Below are 23,270 nucleotides of genomic sequence, written 5' to 3'. Positions count from 1 at the left end.
TACCGAACGTCACAGAACGATCTGACACCTATATGGAGGCAGCGAGTAGTCAACATTCCACCCTCGAGGAAATTCTCAGCACCAGTGTTCGGAGGATGGACTCCCAGGAGAGGACTCTTAACGACACTGGTCGCGCACTCCAAGTCCTGGGGACGCAGGTGTCCGAGCTCACCCAGCTATTCCATCTTCTTCGAGCCCCCACTGCACCACCCACACCGCCCGCTCTCCCGATACCACCAGTGACCGCCTCCCAGCCGGAACCACGACTTCCCATCCCGGAAGCATACTCAGGTGAGCCCAGCTTCTGTAGAGCATTTCTAACCCGTTGTGATATGCATTTTTCCCTTCAACCCAGAACATTCTCTAATGAGAGAGCTAAAGTGGCATTTGTCCTAACGTTACTCTCTGGGAGAGCGGCACTATGGGGGACGGCGGTGTGGGAGAACCAGGATCCATGCTGCGACTCGTTTCAGGCACTCTCCGCCGAAATGAGGCGGGTCTTTGATCGGGCCGTTGCAGGACGGGAGGCGGCCAGGAGGCTGGCGGAGTTACGCCAGCAGGAGAGATCCGTCTCAGACTTTTCCATTGAGTTCCGGACTCTGGCGGCAGAGTGCCATTGGAACGAGGAGGCGCAGTGGGACATGTTCCTGCATGGGCTGGCTGACCGCGTCCAGAGGGAGATCTACGCCCTGGATCTTCCCCCCTCTCTTAATGGACTCATCGAGCTAGCGTTACGGGTTGATGCTCGCCTCACTCGGATAGAGAGGAGGGGGCTGCTCAACACCCCGTCCAGGGGACCGGCGGACGGGCGATTCAGCGGCAGAGACGTGGTCAGCCCCATTTACGATCACGAGCCCTTGCAGGTAGGGCGAGCTCGGCTTTCCCGGGAGGAGAAGGAGAGGCGGAGGTCCCTCGGCCTGTGCCTTTACTGCGGGGGAGCCGGACATCAAGCTCACACCTGCCCGGTAAAAGGGCCAGGCCCGGTAGTACATAGGAGTCTACTATCGGGTGGGATCTCCGCCGAGAAGACCTCATCACCATCATCATCATCCTCTACACTCCTCCCGGTAAGACTGAGATGGGCAGCACAGACCCACCACTGTCAAGCACTACTGGACTCAGGGGCAGAGGGTAATTTCATGGACAGCACATTGGCACACAAGCTCCACATTCCTCTCAGACCTCTTCCGCACCACATCAGGGTTCACGCCCTCTCTGGACAGCAACTTCCTACCATCTCATACATCACTGCAGACATCACACTCATCACATCTGGCAATCACTCCGAGACCATCTCCTTTCACATCCTTGACTCTCCCCTGGCACCCATTGTCCTCGGTCACCCTTGGCTACTCCTCCATAACCCCAAAATAGACTGGTCCTCTAATTCAATTCTGTCTTGGTCTCGTAAATGTCATGAATCTTGTTTAGTGTCTGCTTGTCCGTCTGTGTCTGTGTTACAGGAGGAGGCGATGGATTAATCTAACGTGCCCGCTGAGTACCTCCACCTGAAGGAAGTGTTCAGTAAGTCTCAGGCTGCTTCTCTTCCTCCGCATCGTCCTTACGACTGTGCCATAGAGTTATTGTCAGGTAAGTCTCCGCCTAAAGGCAAACTTTATTCACTTTCTGTCCCAGAAAGGGAGGCTATGGAGAAATATATTTCTGATTCTCTAGCTTCCAAATTCATCTGCCCTTCCTCTTCTCCTGCGGGGGCGGGGTTCTTTTTTGTGGGAAAGAAGGACGGATCACTGCGACCTTGCATTGATTACCGAGAGCTGAACAACATCACGGTTAAGAATACTTATCCTTTGCCGTTGATGTCTTCAGCCTTCGAGAGGTTGCAGGGAGCGTCAATTTTCACAAAACTGGACTTACGCAATGTGTATCATTTGGTTCGGATCAGGGAGGGGGATGAATGGAAGACCGCGTTTAACACCCCCAGAGGGCACTTTGAATATTTGGTTTTGCCCTTCGGGCTCTCCAACTCCCCAGGGGTCTTCCAGGCACTCGTCAACGACGTGCTGCGAGATATGATTGATCAGTTCATTTATGTCTACCTGGACGACATATTGATTTTTTCTTCCTCTCTCCAGGAACATGTGCAGCACGTCCGACGAGTGCTTCAGAGGTTGCTAGAGAATGGGCTTTTTGTCAAGGCGGAGAAATGCGAGTTTCATGCACAGTCTATTCCATTTTTGGGGTTTATCGTGTCGACTGAGGGAATACGCATGGATCCCGAGAAGGTTAAGGCTGTGGTAGAATGGCCAAGCCCAGATTCTCGTAAGGCCCTACAGAGGTTTCTGGGGTTCGCTAACTTCTACCGGCGTTTCATTCGCAATTTCAGCCAACTAGCCGCACCTCTGACCGCCTTGACCTCCACCAGAACTGCGTTCAGGTGGTCAAACACAGCGGAAGCTGCGTTTGCTAAACTGAAGAGCCGTTTCATTTCAGCTCCCATTCTGATTACCCCTGATCCTACACGTCAGTTCGTGGTGGAGGTCGATGCGTCAGAGGTGGGGGTAGGAGCGGTGTTATCGCAACGTTCTCCCTTAGACGACAAGGTCCACCCTTGCGCGTATTTTTCATATCGTTTATCTCCTGCAGAAAGTAATTACGATATTGGTAACCGAGAATTGTTGGCAGTTAAGATGGCATTGGAGGAATGGCGACACTGGTTAGAAGGATCGGGGGTTCCTTTTATAGTATGGACTGACCACAAGAATTTAGAGTACATTAGCACCGCCAAAAGGTTGAACTCCAGGCAGGCTCGATGGGCACTTTTTTTCGGACGTTTTGAATTTACTATTTCGTACCGCCCGGGTTCCAAAAATATCAAACCCGATTCTTTATCTCGTATTTTTGTCCATTCCGAACGCCCGTCCACTCCCGAGTGTATTTTTCCTGAGACATTAGTGGTCTCCACTCTCACATGGGAGATCGAATCGAAGGTCAGAACGGCCTTAGAAGGGGTAACGCCTCCGCCCGGGTGCCCACCGAACCGCTTATTTGTGCCGGAGGGATTAAGGTCCAACGTTATCCAGTGGGGACATTGCTCTAATGTGGCTTGCCATCCAGGGGTTAACTGTACTAGATTTTTAGTCAAGCAACGATTCTGGTGGCCACTCATGGCTCGCGACATTCACAATTTTGTTTTGGCTTGCTCGGTATGTGCCACTGGTAAGGCTTCCAATCGGCCCCCTGATGGGTTACTCCAACCGCTGCCGGTGCCTTCGAGACCCTGGTCCCACATCGCACTAGATTTTATTACCGCCCTCCCGCCCTCCCAGGGCAACACGGTTGTTTTAACCGTGGTGGACCGGTTCTCGAAGGCCGCCCATTTTATTCCCTTGGCCAAGTTGCCCTCAGCCAAGGAGACAGCGTTGACCGTCATAGACCACGTCTTTTGGTTACATGGCCTCCCGATAGACGTGGTTTCTGACAGGGGACCCCAATTTGTGTCTAAATTTTGGCGAGAATTCTGTAAATTACTGGGAGCGACTGTAAGTCTGTCCTCAGGGTTTCACCCCCAGAGCAATGGCCAAACCGAGAGAGCCAACCAAGATTTGGAAAGGGTGTTGCGATGTTTGGTCTCCAAGAATCCTTCCTCCTGGAGCCAACAATTGTCTATGGTGGAGTACGCCCACAATACCTTACCAGTATCAGCTACGGGCCTATCTCCTTTTGAGTGTAGTGTAGGTTACCAGCCACCTATTTTTCCCAGTATGGAATCCGAGGTTGCGGTCCCCTCTGTTCACGCCTTCATCCAGAGGTGTCACCGCACTTGGACCAGAGCCCGCGAGACTCTACTCCAAGTGGGGGCGCGCACCAAGGCCAAAGCCGATCGCCACCGGTCTAGGCCTCCCGTATACGTCGTGGGTCAAAAGGTGTGGCTTTCTACCAAGAACATTCCTCTCCGTTCCGTATCTAATAAATTGGCTCCCAAATTTATCGGCCCGTTTACTGTCACCAAGATCATTAGTCCGGTGACAGTCCGCCTCAAACTCCCTCCTACGTACAGGAGAATTCACCCCGCCTTTCATGTATCCAAAATCAAGCCCGTATTTCATTCTCCCATTAGTCCGCCTACTCCGGTTCCTCCCCCGCCGCGTCTCGTAGATGGGGAGACCACCTATTTGGTTAATCGCATTCTGGACTCTAGAAGGAGGGGACGCGGATTTCAGTACTTGGTGGACTGGGAGGGTTACGGTCCGGAGGAGAGAATTTGGGTACCTGCTAGGGACATCCTGGATCATTCCCTTATCGATGATTACAATCGACAGGTAAGAGATTCTGGGGACGCCAGGAGGCGTCCTTAGGAGGAGGGGTACTGTCACGGTTCGTGAATGCACCGTCTCCAGCTGTAGTCATGTTACGTCATGTTGATTGTTTCATGTGGGTGTTGCCATGTCCTCTGGTGACTGAAATGGATTCTGCCCAAAAGTTGAAACTGGTGTCAGTGAAGATCTTGCTTCACGGTCATACCAGCCTGTAGCCTCCACTGCATTTGGCAAAAGATCCACAGACACTTTCTTTTGGCATCCTCCATGAGCCAAAACATTAGGAACCCCCTTTTCTAAAAATAATAATAATAATAATAATTAGACAAAAGAACATGTATCTTATCAACATAATTTCAGTAATTTGATAAGGAAAGGGACTTTTAACAGATGATAGACGGTAATTTACAAAATCGGAGGCATTCTTGACTCTGACACAGTCACGGCCTGTGGCATTTACATTGGCAGTTGATTGATTCAATTGCATATGCCTGTACTCTGTAAGATTTACTGCGATAATTAACAGGGGCTATCATGAAATAATATTTCCCAAAAGTGTTAGATTTTCCTGAATGCACTGTAGAATAATTTACATCCAAAGATTTTCAACATTACAATTTTTAGAGGAAATGTTCTTGAACTAAAAATAGCAAAAGGGAGACAGACACATTAACTGTCATAAATGGTTAATGAAAAGGGTCAACTCCAGATACTGTACATCTAATTGGGTGTCAACTCTGTCAATTTTTTCTGTCATAAAATTTTGTGGTTACCATTGTGCTGAAGAGTATTGCTGTCAATTGCGATTTTCACTTTGATTCAACTCATGAGCAGGTGCACATGTGTCGAATGTGTCCATCCTGAGCAAGCATTAATGGAAATTGTATGTTAAGTCAATATAACTCAGTTAGGTTATAACGGCTTTCCCCTGTTTTATGTTTCAACGAACTGATTGAAGTAGGTCACAACAACGACATTAGAATTTCTATGTAGAATCAGGTAGAAATACCTCCTTAAAGCAACCAGATTTAAGATCCACTGCTCTAGAGGTCCAAGATTGTATGTAATAAACTAACTTCCTTAACTGTATGTAGCTGTTGTGCTAGTCTAATTGTTTTCCTTTTTTCCCTTTTAAATAAACAGAATCACATAATTGAAAGAATATGGCCTGAAATAAATAACAGAGTGAATTATCCAGTGAAAGGGGCACTGATGCAATTAGTGAACCAGGAGGAACTGGACATGGAAGATGACCTGAAACGTTATTGCATGTCTGCACTATCTTGTCAGGTTACTACAGTTGGTCTTGACCATGTGGTGCAGTCCTGGTATGCTCACCGGATTCCAGGTAAAACAAAGTTTAAGTATGAATTATGTAATAGGCATGTGCAAGGATCAACATTTCACATCACAGTAATTACTTAAGGTTCAAGTTTTTTAATAGTATTGCAATAAATAACAGGTTTTAAAAAAATTGTCTTTGTTAATGACAAGTTTCAATTTTTGTGATGTATATTAAAATATCATGCAATATGGCAAAAAAAGTATAAGTTTCAGATTTAAGAAACAAAATTAACCTAAATAAGCTAAATACTAATTTAAATAACCCTAATGCAAACATTAAATGAAAACAACACTTGTAAAAAAGATAAAATTGTGGTTGCTTGCCCATTTATGATCAATCAGATCAGCCACAAGCTAATACATTTCAGCAAAGAATTTATTATCAAAGCAAGGGAATATTCTAAAATGCTTACAGTTTTTTTTTTCAACTGCTTACACACAAAATTATTACTTGTCACACAATTTCTAAAACCAATTTCTAAAGACACTCAGACACCAGAACCACACACTAAATCTGCAAAACCATACACAAATGTTTGGCCTTTTACTCAGTTTTCAATTTCGTTAAACACTTTTTGCAAAACACAACACACAATTTTCTATACAACACACAAAAATCTGACAGGAAGTTTCTTGATTTCCTTTTATAAACACAACCAATCAAAATGCCACACTAATTCATCAATGCCTCACACTAACTCCTCACATGTGCAGACACTTGTTGCTTTACTTAACAACAACCAAACATAACTTTAGTAGTGGCCTATAAATAGGCCAAAGGTCAAGTAATAGATTTTGGATAATGGATGCAAACAATGCAGACAGAGTAAGAGGAGTTGGAGGAGAGCCAAAAGGACGAGTTCGACTAAGAGGACTTGGAAGGGGAGCAAGGGGAGGAAGAGGACAAGTCAGAAATGGAGGAGGACAAGGAACAAGAAGAGTGGTCTCGAATGAGATTAGGGCTACAGTCGTCGATCATGTGATAAACCATGGTTTAACAATGAGAGAGGCTGGACTGAGAGTAGAAAGAAATTCATAAAGGATTGAAAAAAACATGAGAGCAAGTATATGATGACAGAATTTATTTTAAAGTGGAGTATCCTTTAACAAGTGAACTGGATCAAGTTCCTGTGGACTAAAAAATGTTCTTGATGGCATGCATTGTTTCTAGTTTTATTGTTTGATTATACAGCCAGAACTGGACTTCTTGCTTTTACACACACACACACACACACACACACACACACACACATATTTATTTTATTTTTTTCATGGTTTAATTATGTAATCTGCTTATTGTGAGCCTAAATGAGTAAATTGGTATTTAATCATTATCAGGGTGACTTGCCACCAACTGCTGGTGTTTTATATATATATATATTAAAAGTAGTGTTTCATGTTGTCACTTCACATTTAATAGCCTCTTAGAATGAAATTGCAATGTAAATTCACAGTGCCTCCTTTGAGCTGCAAAAGACAGTGTGTAAAGTACATCTAAAGCCATGTCAGATGCTGTTTCTGTGCCACCTATACTGCAAAGCTGGGTGTTTGTTCATACAGAGTTCATCAGACAGCCTGAAGCCTCTTACGTTGTTGATTTAAATTTCAAAACACAATTCGACATTTGCTCGCAATGTTTTTTTTTTTTGTTTTTTTTACGAAACCTCATCATTTTGCAGGACAATTGTCTATTACAGTATACAACACATATAGAAGGGTGCCAATAAAGCTGTGGTGATATACAACACTCTTTAAGAAAAGTTTATTTCCATCACACTGTAAAGTGATCTAGAGGAAAAGCAGATGTGTTTTGCTTATTGGCATAGCCTATTACGTGTATTTGTTTTTATTTATGCTATTATAATTACACCGGGTCACCAACTAATGACAGATTGAGTAAATTAACATATCCTTCTTGACTCTTCAACTGAATGTAATGGTATTTAAGAAGCCTTTAACATTATGTGCTCAACATTAAATCTGTAACATGTAGCCAACATTAAGAATAGGGTTGTGCCGGTGAGGAAAATTTCCCATTGATTAGTTAACTTACGACAACAACAATGTTATTTGTTAATCTCTTCTGTAGATTTTGATCTTTTTAAGTTGTTATGATATATTGTTAATTAAAAAACAACAGTAAAATAGTACAATAATAATAATAATAATAAAAATCGCGTATAGCCTATAATCAAACAAATAAGACGGGTGACATAAAATACCCATATTATAACAAATAAATAAAATATATTTGGAAATCGCCCTTTAAAACGAAGGCTCGGTTTGTGGTTCACAATTATTTTATTAAAAACAAAGACAAAGTCACTTATATTAATATATATATATATATATATATTTTTTTTTTTTTTTTTGTCAATCATACTCGCGGGTCATTTTCAGTAAAAATGTATTTCACCATCATCGGTACCCAAGTTCTGACTGCTGACCGAACAATGGTCATTGATCCTCTCCCGCTCGGCGCTGTCTAGCGCAGCTTAACTCCGCACCGCAAAAAAAAAACGGGCTGGTGGCAGACTAATATTTAATATTTCTAATGTAAAGATTTCTGTGAAACGCGTAAAGTTGCATAGAAGAAAGCCCAACAGGACCTGCCCTGCACAGCTTAAGAATCGGTAGCCATAGTAACGTTAGAGGACTATTATTTTGTTGAACAGACCTGAGCGACAACTGATGACGTCACATGCTCAGACTTGCTTGACCAATCGGCGGAAGGGGGCGTCTCAGGACCGCCCACATGTGGAAAACGAATTTTGAAGTCATTTATTCGTTTTATGCCTTTGAACTAAAAAACTAAAAATCAAGCCGAAATCTCGTTTTTCGTTTTTTTTCAAAAAAACGAAAAAACGAATAAAGGGGCCGTTTTCTCGTTTCTGCTTATTTCATTTCAAATTGGAAAACAAACTATCAAAACGTACACGGACCATACCCACGGTGGTCCGTGTATATTTTGGTCATTCGATTTTCTATTTAAAAATAAATAAAGATAAATGAGAAACGGTTTGATTTTCATTTTTTCGTTTTGTTTAAGAAACGAAAAACGAAAATTTAGCTGGATTTTTCGTATTTTTGTTTGTGGGTAAAAAATGAGATTATGCTTTAATATTTGTTTGAATGTGTGGGCGGCGCTGAAACGTCCCTTTCATCCCTTCTGTACTGCACCGACAAGCGGCAACCGCGAGCTCAGTTCATTTTCACCAGGAGAGAAGCGGCAGACAGCAGAGTTTATTAATCCTGCGAATTCTTTGCTAGTGGTGCTTTATATATATATATATATATATATATATACATATATATATATATATATATATATATATATATATATATATATTATTATTATTATTTTTGACCAAACAGAAATTAATTTATTAAATTAATTTTACTGTAGGATCTACAATTACATGAAATGTGTAGATTTTTTGCCTACTAATTTTATTCTATGCCTATTTAAGAAAAACCTCACAGCCTAACATGTTTTCATTTGCTATACAAACAACAGCAACTGAAGCTTTATCTTGTAGAGTGTAGTCTGCTGCATTTCTCCGGTCGGCGGATCCCGATCCACAGCTTCCATCCCGATAACAGGGGAAAGAGCTTCAGCTCCGTCAGTTTGGGTCGTAAGACACCCTAAATAACATGAAAACCTTACAAAACTCAACATGATTTGCTTTCTGCCATCTCGGTCTACATTAACTTATTTCTGAAACGTCAGAAATGAACCAGGCTCATGCATCAGACGAACCATGTCTAGCTGGACATGTCTACTTTTAAAATAAGCCATTTAAATAGAATAATAATAATAATAATAATTGTATATTTAGGCCTATGTAATTCAAATGAAACCAACCAGAGGTGCAGTGTTTCCCGTCTGAACTCATTATCTGTAATGATGTCACACCATCACTATATTCATACGGTCATCTACAGAATTCGTGAATTCAGTTCATAATTCTAAGTAGCCTATAGCCTATAATTAAAACATTTAAAGTAGACTAATTATGGGGAAAACTTAACTTATTTTAATATAAATTTTATTATAAATGTGGGGTTGGATTTTTCCCATTTTATTTTTTTTATGAATGGCCTAGAATAAAATAAGTAGGCAAAGAATTAGTAGTAGGCCTATATTTTATTCCATGTCTTTGTAGATCACAGGCTAAAGTAAAATTCAAATGGTGTTTTATGAATAAAGTTGTCAAGTCTGCTTTGTCAATAACATGCAGCAGCCGGAAAAATATAATATTATTATTTATTTTATTATTAATTTAATTAATTTATTATTATTATTATTATTTTATCTTGCAAGCACCACTAGCGAAGAATTCGCAGGATTAATAAACTCTGCTGTCTGCCGCTTCTCTCCTGGTGAAAATGAAATGAGCTTGCGGTTGCCGCTTGTCAGTGCAGTAGCCTACAGAAGGGATGAAAGGGGCGTTTCAGCCCCGCCCACACATTCAAACAAATATTAAAGCATAATCTCATTTTTTACCCACAAACAAAAATACGAAAAATCCAGCTAAATTTTCGTTTTTCGTTTCTTGAACAAAACAAAAAAACGAAAATCAAACCGTTTCTCATTTATCTTTATTTATTTTTAAATAGAAAATCGAATGACCAAAAGATACACGGACGGTCCGTGTACCTTCGTATAATTCGTTTTTTAATTTAATATTGAAATCTGAAAAATGAAAAAACTGCACATTTTTCTTTTTTTCATTTGTCCAAACAAAACGAAAAATCAAGACTTCGGTTTCGTTTTTTCGTTTTTACGTTCAGGGACAGAAAACGAATAAACAACTTGTATATTCCATTCCTACATGTGGGCGGTAATGAAACGCCCCCCCTCCGCTGATTGGTCAAACAAACATTACAACATAATGATAGTCCTAAAAACATAATAAGAGTCCTACGGATTCTTAACGTGTTTATTTCTACTACATTTTATCTCTTTCTCTTCATCATTTTGGTCTTTTTGGCACACGGCTGTTTTATTATAGTACCCACCTATCAAAATCTGTTTGGCAAAGCTGCGCGACTCACTGAAGCACAGGGAAAATAGCCTATTGTAATGAAGCGAAGACTGCTATCAATTTATGTGAACATGTCATAACTTTTGTTTTAGACAATATTCAGTATTTAAAACTATGGGGGAATAAAATGACAGATATGAATAGAAATTAGCACATATATTATTTTTTCTATTTTGAGTTTTATTCATAGAGCACTTTATGCAAATTTCGTAAATCATAGGTTGTTTTCCCACTAGCATGGGACTAATGTCGTCAGAGTGCTTGTTCCAGTGATTTAATTTAGTGAAATGTGAATCCGACGTCATGATTTGAATGTAAACTCATTTGAGTTATAAGAAAATATCCAAACCCTGAAATAACACTTCGAACAATAAACCATAGATCAGTGTCAGAAATTAACCTGATTTTCAGTTTTTTTTTTATAACATTTTAACTTTAGTATGTTAAATTTTTACATCAAAAACATTAGAATAATATGACAATAGGCTGTTACCAATTAAATCAGTATTCAGAGAAATAGACCCTGTGTTTGAAGATACTTTTATAGATATATTTACAGTTTAATGCTGATCAGAAAGCTGTGCGTGCATTTACATAGCAATTACAAATGTATAATGATATAAGATTAATGTTTTATACAACATTTTTAATACAGAAATACGAACAATAGTTTTTTTTTTTAAATGAAATTAAAATGAAACTTGAATTATGAAAGCAATATCACCACTAGATGGTGGTATTTCATTGTGTTAATAAATAAGCCTTTTATTCAATCTATTCGTTCAAAATGCTTCATTAATTGATTCAGAAATAAAATCAAGTTGCTGTCTATAATAATTGGTCAGTGAATTGTTGTCTATAATAATGGATCTCTCAAAGACTGTGATTCTTTAGGAACCATACACCATTCTTTGCTCCTACTGTGAGTCACACAGCGGTTCTGTGACGTGGGCAGCGAAAATAAAAAATTTCTATGCTATCAGTTAGATGGCCAGTACCCAATATGAATTAAATAAACTCAGCTTATTGTTTAAAACTACCTATGTTCACATAAATGAATAGTGGTCTGCGCTTGTCTAATACATTGTCCCCGCGCTGCAGTGCACAAAGATGTATAGGCTAGTAGAAGTAAATTAATATTTAAATGATAAACTAAATGTTTCACTGGTAGGTTGCATAATTTATGCCTACACAAAATAAAGTTCTGTAGGGTTTGCCTCCGGTTTGTGTCAAGCCATTCGTTAATCTGGGCTGCGTTTCTCGATAACGATTGATTTTAGCGCTGAAGACCGTTTTCTACGAGTCATTTTACGATCGGCCGTTATTGTTTCATGTGCGTTTCCCAAAAATGCACTTAACACAGTCGCACGTAGCCATGCTTTAAGTGCTACTTAGGAGTCTCTATCCGTTTGTCAAGTGATGAAATGTCATCTTGAAGAATGGCTCGTTATTGTAGTAGGCCTACACAATTGTTTATTGAAATGTTTACCTAATATCTCTGCATTCCAGATAACTCGGATATAATAACAATTATATTATATTATATTATATTATATTATATTATATTATATTATATTATATTATAGTATAGTATAGTATAGTATAGTATAGTGTATAATATTATACTTTACATAATAATAATAATAATATTAAATAATAAACATAATAATAATAATAAATATAGAGGGAAACGTGATTTTCAGCTGTGTTTCTTGCACGTCAGCAAGTTATTGACAGAACCCCCCCCCACCCCCCCACCCCCGAGCATATTTCCTACATTACTTATTTTATTCATTTTTTGTTCAATCATTTAATTTAGATTTAATAATAATAATAAAAAACATTGTAAGAAGAAAGATTTATGCGGTCACCTGCAGGGCAATCAGCAGATTCGAAATTAAACTTTATTCAAATGCAATGTGATTATAAGGATTTGATTGTACTTTATTGTACATTTTTTACTCGTTTTTGCTGTTGTTTTAAATGAATTCATAAATGAAAAAATTAAAAAAGGCAGCAAAAATAAAAATACACATCTAAATTAAATGACTAAACAAAAAACAAAATTAATGAAATAATGTAGGAAATATACTTCAAAATTATACATTGACAATCTGTAAATGACTTGCTGACTTGCACGAAAACCAGCAACCTATTGGACCCCAAAATAACGTCTCTCTCTCTCTCTCTCTCTCTAAGGCTATATAATAATAATAATAATTATTATTATTATTATTATTATTATTATGTAAAGTATAATCTTATTCGTATAATGCAATATAATATAATAAAAATATTATATTGTATCCGAGTTGTCTGGAACACAGCATAAGGTAAGCATTTGGGATAACAACCAATGGTTTCTGAAATTTTCATAAAGTGCTTTATGAATAAAACTCAAAATAGAAAAGTAATAAATAATAGATGTGCTAAGTTCTATTCATATCTGTCATTTTATTTAAGTTCCTTCATCGTTCAAAATGCAGCATATTGTCTAAAACAAAAGTTATAACTAGATGTTCACATAAACTGAAAGCGGTCTGCACTTGGCTATATTTTCCCCGCGCTGCAGTGCGTCTCACAGTTTGCCAGACAGATTTTGATAGGTGGGTACTATAATAAAGCAGCCGTGTGCCAAAGGACCAAAAGGCTCTGCCTCTGTATGGTTTTTGTGAAGTTATTCTTTGATCTGGCTGTTTGATGAAGAGATATTGATAAAATGTAGCAGAAATAAACACGTTAAGAATCCGTATGACTCTTATTATGTTTTTAGGACTATCATTATGTTGTAATGTTTGTTTGACCAATCAGCGGAGGGGGGCGTTTCATTACCGCCCACATGTAGGAATGGAATATACAAGTTGTTTATTCGTTTTCTGTCCCTGAACGTAAAAACGAAAAAACGAAACCGAAGTCTTGATTTTTTGTTTTGTTTGGACAAATGAAAAAAAGAAATATGTGTAGTTTTTTCATTTTTCAGATTTCAATATTAAATTAAAAAACGAATTATACGAAGGTACACGGACCACGGACCCACGGTCCGTGTACGTTTTGATAGTTTGTTTTCCAATTTGAAATGAAATAAGCAGGCCCCTTTATTCGTTTTTTCGTTTTTTTGAAAAAACGAAAAAAACGAGATTTCGGCTTGATTTTTCGTTTTTTAGTTCAGAGGCATAAAACGTTTTCCACATGTGGGCGGTACTGAGACGCCCCCTTCCGCCGATTGGTCAAGCAAATCTGAGCATGTGACGTCATCAGCAGTCGCTCAGGTCTGTTCAACAAAATAATAGTCCTCTAACGTTACTATGGCTACCGATTCTTAAACTGTGCAGGGTCCTGTTGGGCTTTCTTCTGTGCAACTTTACGCGTTTCACAGAAATCTTTACATCAGAAATATTAAATATTAGTCTGCCACCAGCCCGTTTTATATAGCTTTGCGGAGTTAAATCTGTGTGGTGAAGCTGTGCTAGACAGCGCCGAGCGGGAGAGGATCAATGACCAGTGTTCGGTCAGCAGTCAGAGAACTTGGGTACCGATGATGGGGAAATACATTTTTACTGAAAATGACCCGCAAGTATGATTGACAGGACGATAGCGGAGACAATTAAAAGCGCAATATAACTTCTGTTAACAAAAACATAAATATATATATCTTTTTAAATATAAGTGACTTTGTCTTTGTTTTAATCAAATAATTGTGAACCACAAACCGAGCCTTCGTGTTAAAGGGCGATTTCCAAATATATTTTATTCATAATATGGGTATTTTATGTCACCCCTCTTATTAGTTTGATTATAGTAGGCTATACAAGAGTTTTATTTATTTATTTATTATTGTACTACTATCTTACTGTTGTTTTTTAATTAACAATATATCATAACAATTTAAAAGGATTAAAATCTACAGAAGAGATTAACAAATAACATTGGTGTTGTCATAAGTTAACTAATCAATGGGAACATTTCCTCACCGGCACAACCCTATTCTTAATGTTGGCGACAAGTTACAGATTTAATGTTGAGCACATAATGTTAAAGGCTTCTTAAATACAAAGAGTCAAGAAGGATGTGTTAATTTACTGTAGATTTCAATCTGTCATTAGGTGTAATGATAATAGCATAAATAAAAACAAATACACGTAATAGGCTATGTATGCCAATAGGCAAAACACATCTGCTTTTCCTCTAGATCACTTTACAGTGTGATGGAAATAAACTTTTCTTAAAGCCTGTTGTATATCACCACAGCTTTATTGGCACCCTTCTTTATGTGTTGTATACTGTAATAGACAATTATTGTTGAAGTGACAACATTAAACACTACTTTCAATATATATACAAAAACACCAGCAGTTGGTGACAAGCCACCCTGATAATGATTAAATACCAATTTACTCATTTAGGCTCACAATAAGAAGATTACATAATTATACCATGAAAAAAATACAATAAATATATGTATGTGTGTGTGTGTGTGTGTGTGTGTAAAAGCAGGAAGTCCAGTACTGGCTTTATAATCAAACAATAAAAACGAGAAACATTGTATGCCATCAAGAACATTTTTTTTTCCACAGGAACTTGATCCAGTTCAGTTGTTAAAGGATACTCCACTTTAAAATAAATTCTGTCATCATATACTCGCCCTCATGTTTTTTCAATCCTTTATGAATTTCTTTCTTCTGCTGAATAGATAATAAAATATATATATATATATATATTATTATTATATATTATATATAATATATATATTTTCCTACTATGGAAGTCAATGAGACCAGAAACTGTCTGGTTACTGACATTCTCCTAAATATCTTCCTTTCTATTCAGCAGAAGAAAGAAATTCATAAAGGATTGAAAAAACATGAGGGCGAGTATATGATGACAGAATTTATTTTAAAGTGGAGTATGCTTCAATTCAGAAAACAGTATTCAGGAAAACAACTTTTTTTTTTTTATTAATTTTTTTTTTTTTTATCACATATATACAGTTAAGACAGTTAAGTTTCAAATTTGTTATCAAATGTGCAATTGTATGAAACATGTGGTATCAGTAGTTTTGCCTGTTGTAAACCATAAGTAGTAAGTATAAAGAAATGCATTCCTCATGATTTAAGTGGTCTTGTTTAACCTCAATTTAGTAAATTATGATTCGGGTTGTTGGGATTACATCAAAGGACATACAGATAGGGGTAGGCAAAAATCATGAATTTGTTTTTTTTTTTCAGGAAAAAAATTCTCATGTTGGTTTTATTATTTTTCAAAGGACTGAGCAGTACAGCAAAACCAATTTCCCCCTTTTCAACTTATTTGGAAGAATGTTCGTAATCAAATATAATAATAATATATATATATTTTATTATCTATTCAGCAGAAAAAACATGAGGGCGAGTATATGATGACAGAATTTATTTTAAAGTGGAGTATCCTTTAACAAGTGAACTGGATCAAGTTCCTGTGGGAAAAAAATGTTCTTGATGGCATACAATGTTTCTCGTTTTTATTGTTTGATTATACAGCCAGTACTGGACTTCCTGCTTTTACACACACACACACACACACACACACATACATATATTTATTGTATTTTTTTCATGGTATAATTATGTAATCTTCTTATTGTGAGCCTAAATGAGTAAATTGGTATTTAATCATTATCAGGGTGACTTGTCACCAACTGCTGGTGTTTTTGTATATATATTGAAAGTAGTGTTTAATGTTGTCACTTCACATTTAAAATTGCAATGTAAATTCACAGTGCCTCCTTTGAGCTGCAATAGACAGTGTGTAAAGTACATCTAATTGCCAGGTCAGATGCTGTTTCTATGCCACCTATACTGCAAAGCTGGGTGTTTGTTCATACAGAGTTCATCAGACAGCCTGAAGCCTTTTACGTTGTTGATTTAAATTTCAAAACACAATTCGTCATTTGCTCGCAATGTTTTTTTTTTTTTACGAAACCTCATCATTTTGCAGGACAATTGTCTATTACAGTATACAACACATAAAGAAGGGTGCCAGTAAAGCTGTGGTGATATACAACAGGATTTAAGAAAAGTTTATTTCCATCACACTGTAAAGTGATCTAGAGGAAAAGCAGATGTGTTTTGCCTATTGGCATACATAGCCTATTACGTGTATTTGTTTTTATTTATGCTATTATCATTACACCTAATGACAGATTGAAATCTACAGTAAATTAACACATCCTTCTTGACTCTTTGTATTTCAGAAGCCTTTAACATTATGTGCTCAACATTAAATCTGTAACTTGTCGCCAACATTAAGAATAGGGTTGTGACGGTGAGGAAATTTTCCCATTGATTAGTTAACTTATGACAACACCAATGTTATTTGTTAATCTCTTCTGTAGATTTTAATCCTTTTAAGTTGTTATGATATATTGTTAATTAAAAGACAACAGTAAAATAGTAGTACAATAATAAATAAATAAAACTCGTGTATAGCCTACTATAATCAAACTAATAAGAGGGGTGACATAAAATACCCATATTATAAATAAAATATATTTGGAAATCGCCCTTTAACACGAAGGCTCGGTTTGTGGTTCACAATTATTTGATTAAAACAAAGACAAAGTCACTTATAATTAAAAAAATATATATTTATGTTTTTGTTAACAGAAATTATATTGCGCTTTTAATTGTCTCCGCTATCGTCCTGTCAATCATACTCGCGGGTCATTTTCAGTAAAAATGTATTTCACCATCATCGGTACCCAAGTTCTGACTGCTGACCGAACACTGGTCATTGATCCTCTCCCGCTCGGCGCTGTCTAGCGCAGCTTCACCACACAGATTTAACTCCGCAAAGCTAAATAAAACGGGCTGGTGGCAGACTAATATTTAATATTTCTGATGTAAAGATTTCTGTGAAACGCGTAAAGTTGCACAGAAGAAAGCCCAACAGGACCTGCCCTGCACAGTTTAAGAATCGGTAGCCATAGTAACGTTAGAGGACTATTATTTTGTTGAACAGACCTGAGCGACTGCTGATGACGTCACATGCTCAGATTTGCTTGACCAATCGGCGGAAGGGGGCGTCTCAGGACCGCCCACATGTGGAAAACGCATTTTGAAGTCATTTCAAGTTCAAGTCTGCTTTATTGTCAATTTCCACATGTACAGTACATACATACAGAGAATCGAAATTGCGTTACTCTCAGACCCCGGTGCATACAGTTAACATTTACATTAAAGCCTAAAAAAATAACTAGATCAAATATAAAAATGTAGAAACAACTATACAATAAGGGAATGATATAAAAAAAAAAGACATATAATAAAATTAAAAATAAAGTTAAATAAAGCAGCGCAAGGCAAATGACAGATATAGTGCAAATCAATGAAGTGAACAACAGTGCAGTTAAAAGATTTTTTAGTGCAAAAAAAAAAAATCACTTATTAAAAATATCTTATTAAGTCTGATTAAAGTGACAAGTGACCAAGAGCAGTTATTTTATTTAACTGACTGGTCAGGTAGTGGAATGACGTCAGTTCCATGCCGAATGAGGTAGTGACCAGGACAATGCTGCACAAGTGACTAGTGCATGCCATCATATAACAATTAATCTGTGTGGAGGGGGGGGGGGGGGGGGGTTCATAGTTCAGTGGTGCCTGGGGAAGAAGAGGGGAGGGGGGGCAGGTTCGGGAGGGAGTTCAGCTTCCTGACAGCCTGGTGGATGAAGCTGTCCTTCAGTCTGCTGGTCCTGGCCTGGAGACTCCGCAGTCTCCTCCCTGATGGTAGCAGGCTGAAGAAGCTGTGTGATGGGTGGGTGGGATCACCTGTGATGCAGAGGGCTTTGCGGGTGAGACGTGTTCCATATATGTCCTGGAGGGAGGGGAGAGAGACACCAATGATCTTCTCAGCTGCTCTCACTATGCGTTGCAGAGTCTTTCGGCAGGATGCGTTGCAGGCGCCATACCACACAGTGATGCAGCTCGACAGAATGCTCTCGATGGTGCCTCTGTAGAAGGTGTACATGATGGGGGGTGGGGCTCTGGCTCTCCTCAGTTTGTGGAGGAAGTAGAGACGCTGTTGTGATTTCTTGGCCAGTGCTGCGGTGTTTTCAGTCCAGGAGAGGTCCTCTGTGATGTGCACACCCAGGAACTTGGTGCTGCTCACTCTCTCCACAGTCGCACCATTGATGGTCAGAGGAACGTGCTGAGTGTGTGCTCTCCTGAAGTCTACAACAATCTCCTTTGTCTTCTCCACATTCAGAGACAGATTGTTGTCACTGCACCACTTGGCCAAGCGGCTCACCTCACTCCTGTAATTTGTCTCATCTTTGTTGCTAATGAGACCCACCACAGTCGTGTCATCCGCAAACTTAATGAAGAGGTTGGAGCTGTGTGACGGGGTGCAGTCATGGGTCAGCAGAGTGAAGAGGAGGGGGCTCAGCACACATCCTTGGGGGGCCCCAGTGTTCAGTGTGATGGTGCTGGATGTGTTACTGCCGACCCGTACTGCCTGAGGTCTTCCAGTCAGAAAGTCCAACAGCCAGTTGCACAGCGAAGTGTTGAGCCCCAGCTGAATCAGTTTGTAGATGAGCTGTTGAGGGATGATCGTGTTGAATGCTGAACTGAAGTCTATGAACAACATTCTGACATATGAGTCCTTTTTGTCCAGATGGGTGAGTGCTGAGTGGACGGCAGTGGAGATGGCATCATCGGTCGACCGGTTGGACCGATATGCAAACTGGAAGGGGTCCAGGGAGGGGGGGAGGGCAGACTTGATGTGGTGCATGACTAGCCGTTCAAAGCACTTCATGAGAATAGGGGTAAGTGCAACAGGACGGTAGTCATTGAAGCAGGATGGAGATGGCTTCTTTGGGACTGGGATGATGGTAGTGGTTTTAAAGCATGTGGGAACAACAGCCTGACTCAGTGATATGTTGAAAATGTCTGTGAAGACATCAGTGAGTTCTGCTGCACAGACTTTCAGTACACGCCCAGGGATGTTGTCAGGACCCGGAGCTTTGCGTGCATTGATCCTGCTGAAGGATCTCCTCACGCTGTCTGGGGTCAGCGTCATCACCTGGTCGCCGGGAGGAGGTGGAGTCTTCTGTGCAGTGGTGCTGTTTTGTTGCTCAAAGCGAGCGAAGAAGGTGTTCAGCTCGTTCAGCAGAGAGATGTTGTTGTCACAGGTCCGTGGTGGGGGCTTGTAGTCCGTAATGGTCTGTATCCCCTGCCACAGGTTCCTAGTGTCTCTGCTGTCGCTGAATTGATGAGCTATCCTCCTGGAGTGCTGTCTCTTAGCCTCTCTGATGCCACGGGACAGGTTGGCCCTAGCTGTTCTCAGGCCCACCTCATCTCCAGCTCTGAAGGCAGCGTTCCGTGTCTTCAGGAGTCTGTAGACCTCCCCTGTCATCCATGGCTTCTGGTTGGCCCGGACAGTGATGGTTTTTGTGACCGTTACATCATCAATACACTTATTGATGTAGGCAGTGACAGTCTCTGAATACTCCTGGAGGTCAGTGGTGTTATTGCATGTGGCAGCCTGTTTAAACATGTCCCAGTCAGTTGTGTTGAAGCAGTCCTGAAGAACATCTGATGATCCTTCTGGCCACACTTTAATCTGTTTGTAAACTGGTTTGGCGACTTTAATGAGCGGTCTGTATGCAGGCATTAGCATAACAGTGATGTGGTCTGAAGCTCCGAGGTGGGGGAGGGGGAGGGCTTTGTAAGCTCCTCTCTGTGTGGTGTAAACAAAGTCCAAAATGTTATTACCTCGTGTTGGAAAGTTGATGTGCTGGTGTATTTTTGGAAACACACTCTTAAGGTCAGCATGGTTGAAATCCCCAGCTATGATGAGAAAAGCATCGGGGTGTGCTGTCTGCTGCTCACTGATGTGCTGGTACAGTTCATTTAGTGCGTCGTTCCTGTTGCAGCTGTTGTTTGGGGGAATGTAAACTGAGATGAGCAGTATAGCAGTATATTCCCTCGGCAGATAGAACGGCCGGCACTTAATAATCATAAACTCCACCAGGAGTTTATTCGTTTTATGCCTCTGAACTAAAAAACGAAAAATCAAGCCGAAATTTTTTTCAAAAAAACGAAAAAACGAATAAAGGGGCCGTTTTCTCGTTTCTGCTTATTTCATTTCAAATTGGAATTGGAAAACAAACTATCAAACCGTACACGGACCCTGCACAAAGATGAACATCAATCTAACAAACAGCCAATCCAGTCAAACTCTCTCTTTTAACCTCAGTATCTGTAGACGCTGATGTTTGAGCATACAGTGAAGTTATTAGCAGGTCTGATATAATTCAGTGATGTTTATTAATATTCATGCTTTAACTCTTGTGTATTGATCCTTTGGTTCACCTTCTCTGTGACTGAATGCAGGTTTATTGTTTGAATATTTACTATGATTTCAGGAGATTGAGCACAAAATCATCTCTGAGTTAAAAAGCTTTAAGAGACTACTGAGTCCAGATTACCCAGAATGCTCTGAAAGAGACCGTTATGATGATGAGGGTCATAACAGAGTCAGAGAGGGTCTTCTGAAGATCACACTGCTCCTCCTGAGGAAGATGAACCAGACAGACCTCGCTGACACACTACAGACCAGTAAGAGCTCTGGATCAGCAGATTATAGCCTGTGTTTTTATTATCAACCTTCTGTCTTCAGTCACTAATGTTCCTGAATGTCACGACAAAAAAAAACTCAGATCCAGACTACAGGATAAATATCAGAGACTCAGTGAAGGACTGTCCAATAATGGAGACTCAACACGTCTGAATGAGATCTACACAGAGCTCTACATCACAGAGGGAGGCAGTGGAAAGGTCAATAATGAACATGAGGTGAGACAGATTGAGACAGTGTCCAGGAGACCAGAGACACAGGAGACACCAATCAACTGCAATGACATATTTAAACCCTCACCTGGACAAGACAAACCCATCAGAACTGTGCTGACTAAAGGAGTCGCTGGAATTGGAAAAACAGTCTCTGTGCAGAAGTTCATTCTGGACTGGACTGAAGGAAAAGCCAATCAGGACGTTCATTTCATATTTCCACTTCCTTTCAGGGAGCTGAACTTGATACAGAAACATCTCAGTCTTGTGGATCTTCTAAACCACCTTCACACAGAAACCAAAGAATTAAAGTCAGCAGATTATGAGGACTACAAAGTCATGTTCATATTTGATGGTCTGGATGAGTGTCGACTGCGTCTAGATTTCCAAAACAGTCGGAGCTTGTCTGATGTGACAGAATCAGCTTCAGTGGATGTGCTGCTGACCAACCTCATCAAGGGGAACCTACTTCCTTCTGCTCTCCTCTGGATCACCTCTCGACCAGCAGCAGCCAATCAGATCCCTCCTGAGTGTGTCCACCAGGTCACAGAGGTACGAGGATTCAACGACCCTCAGAAGGAGGAATATTTCAGGAAGAGAATAAATGATCCGAGTCTGGCTGATAGAATCGTCACACACATCCGATCATCAAGAAGTCTGTTCATCATGTGTCACATCCCAGTCTTCTGCTGGATTTCAGCCGCTGTTCTGGAGAGGATGATGGGTAAAGCAGAGAGTGCAGAGATCCCCAAGACTCTCACACAGATGTTCACACACTTCCTGATCTTTCAGACCAAACTGAAGACACAGAAGTATGATGGGAAATAAGAAATCGATCCTGATCAGGCTAGAAAGACTATTCTGTCTCTAGGAAAACTGGCTTTTGAACAGCTGGAAAAAGGGAACCTGATCTTCTACGAGGAGGACCTGAAAGAGAGCGGCATTGATGTCAGAGAAGTGTCCGTGTACTCAGGAGTTTGTACCCAGATCTTCAGAGAGGAGTCTGGACTGCACCTGGGGAAGGTGTTCAGCTTTGTTCATCTGAGTATTCAGGAGTTTCTTGCTGCTTTATTCAAGCTACTGTCCTTTTCTGAACAAAACACAGGACTGAAGAATGTGTTCAGGTCACCAATGATCAGTTTACTGAAGAGAGAAGTGGACAAGGCCTTACAGAGTGAGAACGGACACTGGGATCTTTTCCTCCGGTTCCTTCTCGGTCTCTCACTAGAGTCTAATCAGACTCTCTTACAAAGCGTCCTGAGAAAGACAGTAAGCAGCTCTGATATCAATCAGGAAACAGCTGCATACATCAAACAGAAGATCAGGGAGAATCCCTCTCCAGAGAAATCCATCAATCTGTTCCACTGTCTGAATGAACTGAATGATCGTTCACTAGAGCAGGAAGTACAAACATACCTGAACAGAGCAGATAATTACAGTCGTCTCTCTGGAGTCTCTCTGTCTGCTGCTCAGTGGTCGGCTCTGGTGTTTGTGCTGTTGAACTCAGAAGAAGATCTGGATGAGTTTAAACTGGGTAAATATGATCTATCAGAAGAATGTCTTCTGAGGCTGCTGCCAGTGATCAAAGCATCTAGAAAGATTAAGTGAGTATTTTACATTGACTTTATTTTATACAGTAGGCCTGTGTTTCTCTTCACTGTTTCTGTATGTTTTGAGCTCTTTCTTATTTGACACACTCAGCTAACATCACAGATCGCTCTACTAATGATCTGATGAGTTGAATCAAGTGTGTTTGATAAGAGAGATTCATCCAAACT

General features: G+C 39.9%; 1 protein-coding gene across 1 annotated transcript; it reads left to right on the top strand.

Annotated features, from left to right (window-relative positions):
- Positions 1 to 421: 421 nt before the first annotated feature.
- Positions 422 to 22,329, top strand: LOC113100005 (NLR family CARD domain-containing protein 3-like). The gene is made up of 4 exons (XM_026264877.1): positions 422 to 493; positions 675 to 863; positions 21,069 to 21,261; positions 21,323 to 22,329. Exons 1-4 carry the CDS (start codon positions 422 to 424, stop codon positions 22,318 to 22,320), a joined length of 1,452 nt encoding a protein of 483 aa, XP_026120662.1. The 3' UTR covers positions 22,321 to 22,329.
- Positions 22,330 to 23,270: the final 941 nt, after the last annotated feature.

Source organism: Carassius auratus, unplaced genomic scaffold, assembly GCF_003368295.1.
Source record: "Carassius auratus strain Wakin unplaced genomic scaffold, ASM336829v1 scaf_tig00217103, whole genome shotgun sequence".
Lineage (NCBI taxonomy): Eukaryota > Metazoa > Chordata > Actinopteri > Cypriniformes > Cyprinidae > Carassius > Carassius auratus.
Note: the sequence above shows the minus strand (reverse complement) of the source record. Positions and strands in the feature narration are given on the sequence as shown.